At 39.0% G+C, this 16,324-nt stretch overlaps 1 protein-coding gene across 1 annotated transcript; it reads left to right on the top strand.

The window, feature by feature from the left end:
• Positions 1 to 7,782: 7,782 nt before the first annotated feature.
• GSX1 (GS homeobox 1) lies at positions 7,783 to 8,858 on the top strand. Its single transcript, XM_075262943.1, has 2 exons — positions 7,783 to 8,180; positions 8,503 to 8,858. The coding sequence occupies exons 1-2, from the start codon at positions 7,799 to 7,801 to the stop codon at positions 8,856 to 8,858; spliced, it is 738 nt and encodes a 245-aa protein (XP_075119044.1). The 5' UTR covers positions 7,783 to 7,798.
• The last annotated feature ends 7,466 nt before the right edge of the window (positions 8,859 to 16,324 follow it).

Raw genomic sequence — 16,324 nt, forward strand, 5'->3', positions numbered from 1 at the left:
AATTATACCTTCCTCGCCAAAAAACATTCTGTGCAAAAATCTGGTATAAGGGCTCGTTCACATCTGCGTCCAGGAGTCCGTTCTGCAGGTTTCCTGCACAAAACTGGGCAGGAGACGGAAACCTGCCGGCATCTTTCAAACCCATTCATTTGAATGGGCTTGAAAAGTCTCTGGCCGTGTGCACCAGTGAGCGTTTTATGCTCTCCGCGGCGAAACCGTTTTTTTTTAAACCGGACGCAGAGTCGGATATACAGTACTCTGTGTCTGGTTTTAAAAAAAAAAAACGGTTTTGCCGCAGAGAGCATAAAACGCTCACTGGCACTCACGGCCGGACTCGGCATGACAGGTTTTCGTCTTCTGCATGCAGAAGACGGAAACCTGAGATCGGACTGCCGAACGCTGGTGTTAATCCAGCGTCAATGGTGCCGGAAATCTATGGCATCCATGAACCGATGTAGATGTTCCCTCAGGTGTATGCCCAGTCTTCATAAATCTCTCCCAATATTTATTATGTGTGGATTTTGTTGTAGAATACATGAAAATCCGCACAAACAATAGATATCTGGCAAATTTTACAGTCCACATCTCATGTTAATTTCAGCCAGGAGCGGCTCTTCTCCTGTCTCAGTTCTATCAGGTATCCTGCTTTATGGCAGAAACACTAATATAGACTGACACACTGTTTCTCCATAGGAAAACCAAATATCTCACAAGGATCCTTCTGTTTTATTTGTAACATTAAAGTCAATGAAAACAGTTACAAAGAGAAAATCTTACACGTGTAAGGTATATAGGAGATCAGAATAATGGAAAAGAAAACTGTGTGTGAACAGAACATTAGACTTTAGTCATTGGTTCAGGTGAATTTGAGATACATTGAGAACAGATAGAACATAGACGGGACAGGCTGGGTATTGACCTGTCATTTCCCCTGAGGCCCGATTCACATATGCGTTCGGTATTCGGTTTTAGGAGTCAGCATGGGGGCCTCCAAATGGAAAGCCGAACGCTTTGACAAACAGTGAGGAATGAAAGCACACGGACCCCATAGACTATAATGGGGTCCGTGTGTTTTCTGAGCAGTGTCCGTATGAATCATGTGGAGAGGAAAGTAGTTCATGAAGTACTTTTCTCTCCGTATATTCCGTGTGGACGCCTCATGGAAAACACACGGACCCCATTATAGTCTATGGGGTCTGTGTGATTTCATTGCTCAACAATTGTCAATGCAATCGGTATTCCATTCGGGAAGGCCCCCATACAGACTCCCCGAACGGAAAACCAGGCCTGAGATACATGGCTCTATAGGTAGAGTCTAAACACCTGGCCAGATACATGTATGTTATGTTATACCGACTTTACTAGCGGAAGAAATATTGTGTTCACTAGTCCTGTTGAACTTTATAATTATTATATATGGCCCTAGCATATAACATTTTGTTGTCCATAGCAACCAATCACAGAGCTGCTTTCATTTTTGTACAGCTGTTTAAGAAATGAAAGCTGAACCTTGATTGGTTGCTATGGGAAACAAGGCCCTGCTATGTCATATATTCATCAAAACATATATTATATATCTCCTAAATATATTTCTATATCATTGATGGAAGTCTGGTTGGCTGTTGCCAGTGATACAATGGGCAGATTTAAGGGGAGTTCACACAGAGTAACGTGCCGCGTGATGTGGCACGTATACGGCCTGTGAGACTTTGAGCGCCGTAAACGCGCCCATTGATTTCAATGGGAGAGAGGATCGTATACGCCGCGTTATTTTGCGGCCGTGATTTCCAGCATAATTTCTTCTAATTTTCTGGTGTAAATAATAGTACATCTAGAGCAGGGGTAAGGAACGTACGGCTCTCCAGCTGCTGCAAAACTACAACTCCCAGCATGCATACTGGCTCTGCTGTTCTGGGAACTCACATGGAAGTGAATGGAACATGCTGGGAGTTGTAGTTTCACAGCAGCTGGAGAGCCGAAGGTTCCCTACCCCTGATCTAGAGGGACCAATGGCTCTGCCTCCAGCACATCCCCTATTGGGGGTAGTGTCATGGACGGCAGAAAAATATGAAGTGCGACAATTTATGTCGCAACTGGAGTTGAAAATGTAGCAAACCTTTTAAGCAAGAAAAGTGCCATAAAATTATAAGAAATCTGCCAAATTGCCTCCATTATATACTCAGGTGTAGCCCCTCTTCCCCTCTTCCATACCATAGACTGTCTGGGACATGCGCACTACGGCTCCACATGCAGGGACCATTCAAGGAACTTCCTGGCCCTCTTTCTCATGAATGTTGGTGAGGATAGAGGTCACAAGAATGTGTGTGTATATATATATATATATATATATATATATATATATATATATATATATCGTATTAGCCTTTACCCACCACTTTGTCTGCTTGTTGTTGGTATCGATGATCCACCTATATTCAGCAAATTGCTGCCGTCGATGGTTTGCCTGCTACGGCGTTTCGGCAGCTCTTGAGCTGTCCTGCTGCTGAACTAATTCCTCTCGCTGTGCCCGTGATTGTTCCGACATCTCAGCAGCTCTCTGAGACACCATATAATGAGTGCGATGTTGGTGCCGATAATCCCCATCAGCTCCGATTTAGGAGAACTCTGTGACTTCTGGCTTCCTTCATAGCACTCGTTGTTTGCAACAAATTATATTTTCTTTTTCCCGGCATGTTTAAAACTGGCAAACTGACAATTTGGATTAAAGGTGTTTTCCCATCCAGTGTGTCAGCACTGCCTAGAGCAGATCAGATAATATGCAAATACGTGTACAGAATGCACTGAGGGTTAGCTGAGTGTTTACATAGAGAGATAACAGATCTGCCTTTATCAGAAGCTGAGATAAGGCTGCAGTCAAGAGCAGTGTAATATAGTATGTGAACATAAATTCATAACAGTCGTGAAGCCATCATTTACCGGGATAAAACGTAGCCTATGTGTTATTTGAGGTTACAAACTATCTATGTGCCAAATTTCATTTAAATCTGTTTAGCCGTTTTTACGTGATCGAGTGACAAACATCTTAGTAGGAAGGATAATCCTACATAAGGGAATTATAGGGAGAATCACAATCACAGGAGAATGTAATATGCATACAGTATTACACATAGGATACAGGATGCATAATGTATGTAATGCACATGAGGAGAATGAGAAGATTATAGTGCATAAAAGGATATTATATACATTATATAATATTACATGTGAGATGATTACAGGGTATAAAAGTATATGGAAATAATATGAGACATAATGGAATATAGCATATTGTATGTGTATAAAATATCACACATTTGGGGCATATAAGCATAGAATAGCATATGAGGATTACACATGAGAGCATCAAAGCAGAGGGAAATATAATATTAGTGATGAGGTGGTTATAGAGTAGGGGAATGTATAATATATGTAATAATAAATATGTATAACATCAATATGTATATGATATTCTACAGGAGGAGAATATAAAATATGATGGTATATAATTTTGAATATAAATATTATGCAAGTAGGGCTTATAATGGTAATGGCAGAGCTTATATCAAATTTATAAAATACTACACATAAACAGACTTCAAGGTGTAGGTGTATAGTATATGTATATCACATAATATCTATGGGATCATAACCTGACCTTATATGATAATATATTATTATTATTATTATTATTATTATTATTATTAGCATCTCATACTAAAAAATAAAATGGCCACTTACACTTCTTACTTTGTATATTATTTTAATATTGTTTTCAATATTTTCAGTTACATTTGTCTGGGAAAGCTGGGTGACATCTTTGTACCTTCCAAAACGATTCTTACCCAGCTTTACAGAATAACTTTTCCTAGCTATGCTACTGAGTTTGAAAACCTTTGTGACTACCTTTGTGAGGTGGAATGTTTGTCATATTGGTCGTCACCCAGCTTTCCCAGGAACAGAAATATCCAAGAAACAGGTTTAAGATTGAGAGGTTTATATCTATTTACTTGGGGGAAATCTGTATTGTTTGAATCACAGGGCTTGATATAAGTGATCATAATCTGTATAATATGTGTACTGCCCTGCAGACTAAGGTGGTGCTATATAAACAATGACAAATACAATATAAAAAAAAAATGTAATTGAAAGAGTTACATGAGTGGTCCATAGGAAGTCAGAACATTCACTTCATGGTTTCATACTGTAAGGTTCATCTTGAGTGGTGGATCTACAGCATGATAAGATCATTGCAACCATGTGGCTGCTGCAAGTACATGTATACACCATGACTCCTGCAGCACATGTATATACCATGGTTCCTGGAGTACATGTATACACCATGGCTCCTGCAGCACATGTATACACCATGACTCCTGCAGCACATATACTGTATATACCATGGCTCCTGGAGCACATGTATACACCATGGCTCCTGTATGTTTACACCATGACTCCTATAGCACATGTATACACCGTAGCTTCTGCATGTATACACCATGACTGCTGCAGCACATGTATACACCATGGCTCCTGCATGTATACACTATGGCTCCTGAAGCACATGTATACATCATGGCTCCTGCATGTATGCACCATTGCTCCTGCATGTATATACCATGGCTCCTGCAGAACATGTATACATCATGGTTCTTGCATGTATACATCATGGCTCCAGCATGTATATACTATGACTCCTGCATGTATACACCATGATTCCTACATGTATACACTATGTCTCCTGTATATATACCCCATGACTCCTGCAGCACATGTATACACCTTGGCTGCTGCATGTATACACCATGGCTCCTGCATGTATACACCTTGGCTCCTACATGTATACACCACGGCTCCTGCAGCACAAGCACATGTATACACCCTGGCTCCTCCAGCACTTGCCCCGTCTTCCAGGCTCTTTCTGCCCCCGTCCAGCAGTTTTGATTTACTCCAATCCATAATTGCACAACAATCCTTCTGCAACATTTTGCCACAAAACAGATGCCATTGTCCTCCCTCCCATTAGAAAGTGCCATAGGCTTTGAAGTTTTTTTTCTCTTTAATGGCTGTAAAGTGAAAGAAAATGTCTTCCTATTACTTAATTCAATCATAGAAAGGAGGCTTGGTAAAAAGCCCACGGATTTTGCCCAAAGTGTGACAGAGTTCTCTTTGTGTTTGCTTATCCTCTGCTGTCACACACTTTAATTCGCTTCTCTTTATCTTGCATTCAAAACTTTCTTCAATGACATTCAATAAGGTCCAGGCTGAAGAAGAAAAAAAACTGGTTATTTTTTGAGATATTCTTCCCAGTGGCTTTGCCTGGGTGTCCATTCATTGGGGGAGTTAACTCTTTTCCCCCCAGGCGCCTCAACTGGTCCCTTGCCTGAGGGTGGGGAGGACTGCAGGTGCAGAACTGGTCCTCATATCCCTCCTATACAGAATATCCCTGCTTATCCATCTTCTCAGCATCAGTCCATCAATTATGCAAAGCGATGGGTTTTGTGTGGCTTAATAGCCCATATCATGATTAATATGTATTACCTGTTAAACAGATTTATATATACTAATGCCCTCTAAATGAATATATTACATGGAGGTCTCTGTGGACTGACCATTATGTGCTGTATCCCAGCCTGGAAGCCTTCTCTCTGCAACATGTTTCATTTATTACTGGAATAGATCTAGTTATTACATGTATTGCTTTATTGCTTTTATCATATCTAGTTATTGCAAATCATCTATATAACTAAATGATCTTATCTATTACAGGCGGAGCAGTAACTCCTTCACTGCCGGCAGGAGCTTCTTGTATATATAGATACAGAATATCCTCTCATATATTTTACCTTGTGAGACAAGACCGATCACTAAATGGACACCAATGTCTATGGAGTCTGTCAAATATATAAAATAGGATACTAGGATGATAAAACGGGGGATGAAAGGAATAGTACTGTATAATAGAGGGCAGGTAGGGTGCTTAGAAATAGGATTCTTGTAGGTTTTTCTATAGGTTGCTGGTGGTAAAGATTGTCAGATTTATGATGATGATGATGATGATGATGATGATGATGAAAAGTGAATATCAGAAGAGGGTAAAAATAATAATAATCAGCATCACTACAATAATATATTAAGTAAATTGCATGCATGTAAGAAATCTGTAAAGCAGAAATACAACTACTATTATGAAGTAGTAATAATAATACTAATAATAATAATATAAAATACTAATGCTAATAATAATCATCATCATCACATCAGTATATTATATAAAGTGCATCTACTTCCATGTAAGAAATCACTTTAAAGCAGCAATACTACTACTAAGATGAATATATGATGATAATAAGTATAATTAATATATTAAATGATATGATTAATATAATTAAAATATATTTAATTATGAAAACAATAATATTATGGGCTTGGCAATTATTAGCAAAATAATAAAATATAAATGAGAGCTGTTATATATAGCACTGTAGAAGAGATTACTTTGCACAAGGAAATATAATAATAATAATAATAATAATAATAATAATAATAATAATAAGGTCTACTGATATTGCATACAAGTCACTGTGATAATGATGATGACAATAATAATACTGTATAGTAGTAACAACAGTAATAATAATAATGCCAACTATGGCAATAAATATCATAGCAATACTTGCAAATAGTAGAATAGAATTTATAATAGAACAGAATAGAACTTGTAAGGATAACATGGTAATAGTAGTAGTAATAGAACCATAATAACAATAATACTAATAATAATAAATAGTAGCATTAATAATATTAATAACAATAGTAATACATATAGGATTAGTAGCTGCAAGATTCCATATTGTTGCAAATTGCATACAGAATAATAGAATAAAGCACTTGCACAAGGAGATCATGGTAAAAAGTAGTAGTAAAATAATAACTAGCAGTAGGAATAGTAGAAAAAATAGTAGCAATGATATAATAATAGGAGTAGTAGTTACATAAGGTAAGTCTATATTTTTGCTATTTGTATATAGCACAATAGCAATAATCGGTTATACAGGGAGAAAATGGTGATAGTAATAAAACAATAGTAGATAAGAATATCAGTAATACTGATAGTAGCAGTGGTAGTTACAGTGGTAGATGTAGATATTATTACATACTATATACTGTATAACATGTCATATACATTATAGTAGGAGAGATAGTTACAATGATAGATATAGATATTATTACATATTATATATATCATGTCACATACATGATAGTGGGAGAGGTAGTTACAGTGGTAGATATAGATATTATTACATATTGTATATAGCATGCCATATACAGGTCTGCTCCAGCAGACAGAATACAGCCACATATCCATTCTACAGGTGGCCACATAATGCAGGATGGGCTCAATAATACCAAGCAGTATTTTCATATAGGAGGAATGGGGTGAACCTGCTTATATTCAGCAGTAGAGATAAAAGAATATTAAATAGCCCAATAAATCCCAGGGAGAGGGGACTGAGGGTGGGAGCCGCCTGGTAGGGCTGGGTGGGGTGACAAGAATAGAGTACATTATGCAGTTCATTTAGTTAACAAGTGAAATAATGAAGAAGCGTGCAGAGGGAATGCCAAGAGAAAGGGCACAAAAAGACTATTGAGAGCGCTGTCGTAGCCGTCACATGGAGGGCGCTATATAAGCTGAGCAGGGAGGTTCAGCACCACACTAGTGGTTAGCACCCGGGGTTAGCACTCTCATCACTGACTCTCTGGAGACCGGACTCACATCTGCGCTCACACCCTGGACCCAATGCCTCGCTCCTTCCTAGTGGACTCCCTCATCCTCAGGGAAAGCAACGACAAGAAGGATGAGAACAGTCCTCCACTGTTCCCCTATGCAATGCACCCTGCCAACCCTCTGCATGGACTGTCTGCTGGCTCCTGCCACTCCAGGAAAGCCGGTCTGCTGTGTGTCTGCTCCATGTGTGTCACAGCATCCCAGCTCCATGCCCCTCCACCAGGCATCCCCCTCCTCAAGGCATCCTTCTCCTCCTTCAGCTCCCAGTACTGTCCTACAGCTCTGGGCAGGCAACACACAGGATCCTCAGCCCTAAACCTGACCCATGCTCCAGCCATTTACCAGGCTTCCTACCCTGTCCCAGACCCCAGGCAATTCCACTGCATCTCAGTCGGTAAGTCCTGATCATGATGATGATGATGATGATGATGATGATGATTCATGTTTTGAGCTTTTATTGCATTTTTATAACTTACATTAAAATGTCACTACAAGAAATCGGGGATCTGGTTACTAATATGCCTGTGCTTATATACATATTAAATATATATTAATTCTATGGTGCAAAATGCTGCTTATGGCCAAGTTTAGGAAACTTTTCTTGCTACTCACTCTCTGCAGGGGGGTCAATAAGCATGCAATGACTAAGTCTAACTATACAATATTCCTATAGGTTTTCTGATCACTGACCATTGCTTTTCTCTATCTTTTAACAGACAGCTCCTCCAGCCAGTTACCCAGCAGTAAACGCATGCGAACCGCATTCACCAGCACCCAGCTCCTAGAACTGGAGAGAGAATTCGCATCCAATATGTACCTGTCCAGACTAAGACGCATAGAAATCGCAACCTACCTGAACCTCTCAGAAAAACAGGTGAAAATCTGGTTCCAGAACAGAAGAGTAAAACACAAGAAGGAAGGAAAGAGCAGCTCACACAGGAGCAGCCCCCATAACTGCAAGTGTTCATCCTTCTCATCCACAAAGTGTCTGGAGGATGAAGATGAGGATGACCTGGTCCTGTCACCATCATCCTCAGAAAAGGAGGACAGAGACCTTTCTCCAAGCCCCTAACTCATAACCTAGACTCAAAGACTATCGGGCATTTGGCCTTTATATGTGTGAGGCAATCTGTATATACAATACTAGACCCAACCTGGAGACTGAAGGGTGGCAGACCCCACCATGACAGTATATTAGTATATTAGTCCAGCTACAGGGCCATGGCTGTATATACCTTACATCTTATCCTACACTGAGCCCCTGCTTTATATCAGGAACAAAACGAAACTATTAGATCCTCCAATCTGCCAAATTCTGACTTGTCCCCATGTGAATACTGTCTGTCTGTATAATATATGTCTTACTGTATGGTTTCTGTATATTCAAATATTTATTTATTTATGTAAAAGAAATAAAGTGTTTTTTTTGATAAAAAAAAAAAGTATAATTGTTTTTTGTCTTGTTGCTATTTTGTGCCAGAGGTTAAAGGGTTAAAGTAGCAGAAATTAGAAGTTACAGTATATAGATATATTCTTCTGGTGTATGAGGCTCTACAGTCACCACATAGGAGCACAGGACGTATTACCTAGTGGAGGTCCCTATGTACCATCACACATCGCACCAAGGGATTGGAAGAAATATTATCAACAGGTAGGGTATGGGGGACAAGCAGTGACTATATGGAAGACCTCTCCTCATATGGTTGTCAGTCGGGCAGGGGGCTCAGAATACTTGCGCAGCAATGAAGTTAATATAGAAGTCTTGTGTAAGTCTACAAATAATACCTCAACATGCCAACTGCAAACTCATCTATGTACATGTCCCTAGAAAAGTAAATGATAGTAATTAATACAAATAATTCTCTCTTTCTATCTATGTAACTTTCTATTTAATCTACCGACCTATCTTTTCTATCCTAATCTATCTATCTATCATTCAATTCTAACTGTCCATCTTCTGTAATACGTACTTCTTCTACTCTACTCTATCTATCTATCTATGTAATTTTCTATTTAATCTACCTATCTATCCTAATCTATCTATCTATCTATCTATCTATCTATCTATCTATCTATCTATCTATCTATCCATCCATCCATCCATCCATCCATCCATCCATGTATTTTTCTATTTAATCTACCTATCTGTTGGCCCATCTTCCTTATATGTAGTTATCCTAATGTTATATTCATTTAAATTATTAATCTATCCATCTGTCTATCCCTTCATCCATTTTCTATTAAATATATTGCCCGTATCTAATTATCCATTCATGTATTTTTCCAACCTATCTGTATTTTCATCCATCTTCTATAACATGTATTTCTTCTAATCTATCTATCTATCTATCTATCTATCTATCTATCTATCTATCTATCATCTATCTATCTATCTATCATCTATCTATCTATCTATCTATCTATCTATCTATCTCATCTTATTCATAAATGTATTTTGCTACTTATTTATTATTATTTATTTTCTATAATATGTACTACTTCTAATATATACCTCTAATCTGTATATGCATCTATCTCCTATCTATTTATCTCCTATATACTTATCTAGCATCTATCTATTACCCACCTTTAATAGCATATATTTCTTCTAATCGTTGCCGTAATCTATTTTGTTCATCCATGTGTTTTTAAAATCTATTTGTCTCACGTTCTCTATAATATACACTTCATCTAACGTATGCATAATATCGATCTACCTGTCTATCTATCTATCTATCTATCTATCTATCTATCTATCTATCTATCTATCTATCTATCTACCTACCTAATTATCTATCTATCTATCTATCTATCTCATATCATCTATCTATTTATCTATTTATCATCATTATCTATCTATCTATCTATCTATCTATCTATCTATCTATCTATCTCATATCATCTATCTATCTATCTATCTATCTCATATCATCTATCTATCTTATATCACTTATATCATCTATCTATTTAACTATGTCACATCTATCTATCTATCTATCTATCTATCTATCTAATATCATTATCTATCTATCTATCTATCTATCTATCTATCTATCTATCTATCTATCTATCTATCTATCTATCTATCTATCTAATATCATTATCTATCTATCTATCTATCTATCTATCTATCTATCTATCTATCTATCTATCTATCTATCTATCTATCTATCTGTCTGTCCCGATGCTTAGTATCAGCAGTCTTTGTCTGTCTGTAGAGGCTTCTCCTTAGCGCCCCCCATGCATTCGTGGCTTTTCCAGTTCCTCTCTCCCTGTCTGATCCGGCGCAGAGGGAGCGCTGTGTGCGCCTGGAGAGCTCTGCGCGTAACGCCCTATAATCCAGAGATGTCGCTTCAGAAAACCTAATAAAACCCATAAGTAACAGTAACAGGGAAAACGAGCATGTAAGACACCTGTAGTGTTAGATGGCCACATGGTAGCTCAGGAACCCTTCATAACAAACTCCCCAAAACTGAGCCAGAAATGAGCTCACTGCAGAGCCACAAACTGGAGAGAAGAGCTCATCTCCCTACAGATAATAGGGTCAGAGGAAAATCCTTCCTGATTCAGCCATGCTCTTATGTATACAGTCTCTATAGGATCACTAATGTCACCTATGGATACAGATGGGGCACCTGCCTGTATCCTCTATCATCTGCTATCTCCTTACTGCAGGGTATGTTATATGGCTATAATATATGACATTATATCCTGACACTGCTTCATTCTGGTGTATTACAGCCATACACCACTAATATTCACTTCTCTCAATTGCTTCATCAGGAATCCATCCCTTTGGCTTGTAATAAATTCAGATTCAGTAAATAGGAACCTTTGGGGTCCTTGTTATATAGACAGTCTGAGCTCAGTACACTGTTGTTTATAGGATTATACTATTAGCAGATCAAGACAGGTACTTTATATTACACCCCATAATATGAGTATTCACACCATAATATATGCAATTCTTATCTCCTATATCTATATAGTGTATAGTGACATTGAGCAGATTCTATATCCAACCAGAGGCTGATATAAGAAGTATACACCATGCCATTACCTCTACTTTTAACCCTTACATACCTAATGCTCTAACTATAGTAAAAAGTGAGGGTTTTAGCAGTACAGGAAATAAATCTTCAATATTCACTTCATTTATTTTTCTTTTTTTTTCTTGTGCATTTCAGGGACTTTATCCAGAATGTCATATATGGTACATAAATTTATACATGACATTTATGCTACAAAAACTCGTGAAAGTGATGCAACTCAGACAATATTCTGACAATATTTTCTATTACCGTTTACCAGAGTACAAAACTTGCCGCAATTTTAATTTGTGGAATTGTTTTCATAGAAGACTTACTGTTTTAGTCTATATCCTCTCAATATGTCATTCCATTTTCTTATTTCTGTCTATACAAAAACTATGGGGGACTTATCAACACATCTATTTGTTTTCTGGCACATGGCCCTTTTTCTTGCGCCAAAGATGCGCCACATCCCCATTCTGCGTCACTAGCCATTTTTCTGCAAATATGGGCAGAGTAGGATAAAGATCAGGCCCGGGGCTAATATATTTATTATGGCTCACACCAGAAAACTAGCCTGAGTTTTATAGAACATTTACACCAGTTCCTATATGGCAAAGATTTCTATTCTGGCACAAACCGGAGCCTCTTGACAATTCGCCAGTTGTGGCCTTTACGAAGAATGGTGTAGAAAACGCCAGTCTTAATATATCCTTCCTAATAAACTAATTAAAATGTGCCATATTTCTGGTATAACTTGACCCAAAAAAAACCTGCTTTACATCTGTTCTTAAAACTTTCTTACAGTTTCTGGACCTTACAATGGGGAGGGGTGTACAAAGGGGGTCTAATATGCATCACCATGCTCCAAAGTGCGACATTTTTGTTGGACTCTAGCGCAGCTAATAAGTGGTGTAAAGTTAGACCAGACAGTCTAAATGTATGCCAGATTGTCCAACAAGAAGGGACACTTGGAAAATCTGATGCAATTTGAGACCGTCTAGTCTAAGTTTGCACTGTCTAAAACTTAGACAGTAATAGTTTATCTTCCCCACTGTCTCTCATTTATATTATATCATATTATATTATATGTACTTTACATTGATTATCTGCCCCTCTAGCGCTTTGTGGTCTTGTACCAATATATATAGGACACTGTACTGTTCTAGTATATTTAGTATCTGCGTTGTGTAACACTTCTTTATTACATCTGCCCCATCGCTAAAGCATCTGATGTCAGTAATACATTTAGAGCAAGGTAAAGATCCAGGATTCAGCACTTCCAATTCTCCTATAAAGTGATACTCACACCCATTATGGGTTATTACATATACACAGTGAGCACTTCCTGCTGGAGATATGCGGGATATTCTTGTTATCAGGGCTTGGAGACAGCATTGGGACATGAAGCGGAATGTAATATTACACTCAAACTATTTGCCGTCTAGACAGATATGTTATGGGCAAAGAGTTATACAGCATATTACCCTAACATAATGGCCATTGGATGACTGAATGTGGCAGCTAGCACCTCCTTAGGTAAGGTTCACATATGTCCAATACTTTTCCCCTGATGTAGAATGGAAACACCAATGGGAAGCTGATACTAAAAGTGATCCTACAGGTTTTTATAGGATAGTTCCTAGCATCAGGTTACCAGAAATCCCCCTGCAGTGGACAGAACTATGCCACATATAATGCTTTCTTCAGCTATGTCCAGTTATAGGTGTCAGAGCGATGTACAAAGTGTACAAAAATGTACAGACCAGGCATAAAACAATTGGCCAGATACTAGTGATGTGTGAACCCTGCCTTAGAGTCTGAAATCTGAATCAACACAGTTATTGAATATAAAGAATAAAGGTTAGAGATGAGCGAACAGTGAAATGTTCGAAGTTCGATTCAAGTAGCCGCTCAATACTCCCATTATAGTCTATGGGGAATAAATACTCGTTTAGGGGGAAACCACTATTCGACTCAGGAGAGTAACCAAGTCCACTATGACACCCCAGGAAATGATGTCAACACCCTGGAATGCAACTGGGACAGCAGGGGAAGCATGTCTGGGGGCATCTAACAAGCCCAAGTCACTGTATTATGTCGGGATCCCTGTCAGCTTGCAATATGCGGGAGCTGACTTTTTTCCATAGGAATGCATTGACCAGCATTGATTGGTCGAATGCCATACAGAGTATGGCATTCGGCCAATCAACGCTGGTTCTTCCAGAGGAGGCAGAGTCTAAGATCGGTCCACATTCTGGTCTGATATTAGACTCTGCCTCCTCACAGACGAGCCTCCGTCAGAACCAATGTTGATTGGCCGAATGCTGTACTCTGTATGGCATTCGGCCAATCAACGCTGGTCAATGCATTCCTATGGGAAAAAGTCAGCTCGCGCATATCGCAAGCTGACAGGGATCCCGACCAGATAAAGCCCCAAAGAGCTGTTTGAGTGACATTCCCACCTAAATAAAGGTAATCCCTAGCTAACTCTGCCAATACATCTATCCCTGTCTCACAGTCACATAGTTCACAGTCTCATATGAACCGGATATTAAATCCACTGTTCGTATAAATTGGAGGTCACCTGATTTAGCCAGCCAATTACTTTTTCCGATTTTTTTTCGATGCCTCCGTTGTCGTAGTTCCTGTCCTACCTCCCCTGTGCAGTTATTGGTGCAAAGAAAGGTGGTGGGGAATCGAATTTTTAGTGAGTTTGCCACCTGGTGTTCAACTCGAATCGAACATCTCGAAGGGCCTGATATCCGATCAAACATGTACTCAATTGAACGCTGTTCGCTCATCTCTAATAAAGGTAAAAGAATATATTTTTGGAGGGGAACCTGATAGAATATAGTCCCAGTTATTTCCATTGAAATATACATAAGGCTCCTTACTCATCCCACCAGTGTATAATGGAATATTGGGAGTGAATGACATCAGATTCTTGTATGTAGGGAAGGGATCGCTGGAATTAGGCAACTTTCATCCACTAAGGCATGTCTGTGGGGGTCTGATGCCCGGGCCCTGCACAGATCAGCTGTCATGGCAGCCTTTTTGCACTGGAAACTGCTGCAGTGGATGGAGAGCATGTGCTGGCTGCTACTATTCACCCCTATAAGGTTGAGGTGGTTGAAACTCTTCTTCTAGTAACTGAATAGGAGCAGACTGCATCTACTCACCATCCACTGCAGCAGCTGTCAATACCCAGGAACTGTCAGAACAGATGATCTGTGTGGGGTCTGGTTATTGGACACCACAGATCAGATACTGAAGGACTCGGTAGGTAAACTATTTCAGTAGAAATACAAAAATGAGAAAAAGTGGATGCTGTTACTCACCATGAGACTGAGACCGACCAGGGTGCACGACCTAAGAGTTCTCCGGACTTGTAGGAGAAAGTTTCAATCCGAAATAGCAGACAAAGAGTAAAGTCCGCACTCCTTTGGCTCAGTAATAAAATTTAGCTTTTAATTATTTTCTCATAAAAAATTCCATGTCCACGAAAACATACAACAACATAAACAAAAATGCCATGCCATGCATGCCATGAATAAGAGGTGAACGCACCTCGAAACGCGTTGGCGTTTTTTATTTGTTCGTCTGCACTATTTTTGTTTATGTTGTTGTATGTTTTCGTGGACATGGAATTTTTTATGAGAAAATAATTAAAAGCTAAATTTTATTACTGAGCCAAAGGAGTGCGGACTTTACTCTTTGTCTGCTATTTCGGATTGAAACTATTTCAGTGTTGTTCAGGGACTGCATGTGCATCCATTCATTTTCAGACCAATGGTCCAGTGGTCCATAAGAAAATAATGGTCTTCACACCATGGATGCCCATTATAGTCTATAGGTCCATGAAAATCACAGGCCCAGAGACATTAAAAAGCATAACAATTAAAAGAAAAGTTCACCCATTTGACACGAACGTGAAAAACAGATCAACCATGGAGAGCAAACTACCGGCAAATAAGATGCAATATGTGCTGTCCATAAGTAACACAGGCCGTGCAGGTTAAGTAAAGTTTTAGGTAGGCTTATGTAAACGTTCTGAATGAGGGCTTATAGAGTCATAGGCAGGGGTGTAACTTTGGGGGTGCAGTCGCACCAGGGCCCAGGAGCCTTAGGGGGCCCATAAGCACTGGCATCAGTACTGAGATTGCAGCTTCCATCTGGTCCATAAGACAAGGAGACCTATAGATTCCTCTAACCACACTAAGGTGGATTAAACTCCTTAGCACCCGTAATCATCACTATCAAGAACTCACTGTAGGGATGAGGTATCAGGGCCTGGACAAAAGATTGCCCCGGGGTCCACAAGAATTTAGTTACACCACAGGTCATAGGTACACTATGTGCCATATTTTTTTCCTCTTTAAGGTACTTTGTTACCCCATAGAAGCAATGCTCTAAATTTGGTGGGTTTTGGCCTTTTCAATTTAAGTGGAGATAATACCAAAGCATTGAAATACTGATGGCCTGTCCAAGGAATATTCTATCAGAA

Source organism: Leptodactylus fuscus, chromosome 2 (assembly GCF_031893055.1).
Source record: "Leptodactylus fuscus isolate aLepFus1 chromosome 2, aLepFus1.hap2, whole genome shotgun sequence".
Lineage (NCBI taxonomy): Eukaryota > Metazoa > Chordata > Amphibia > Anura > Leptodactylidae > Leptodactylus > Leptodactylus fuscus.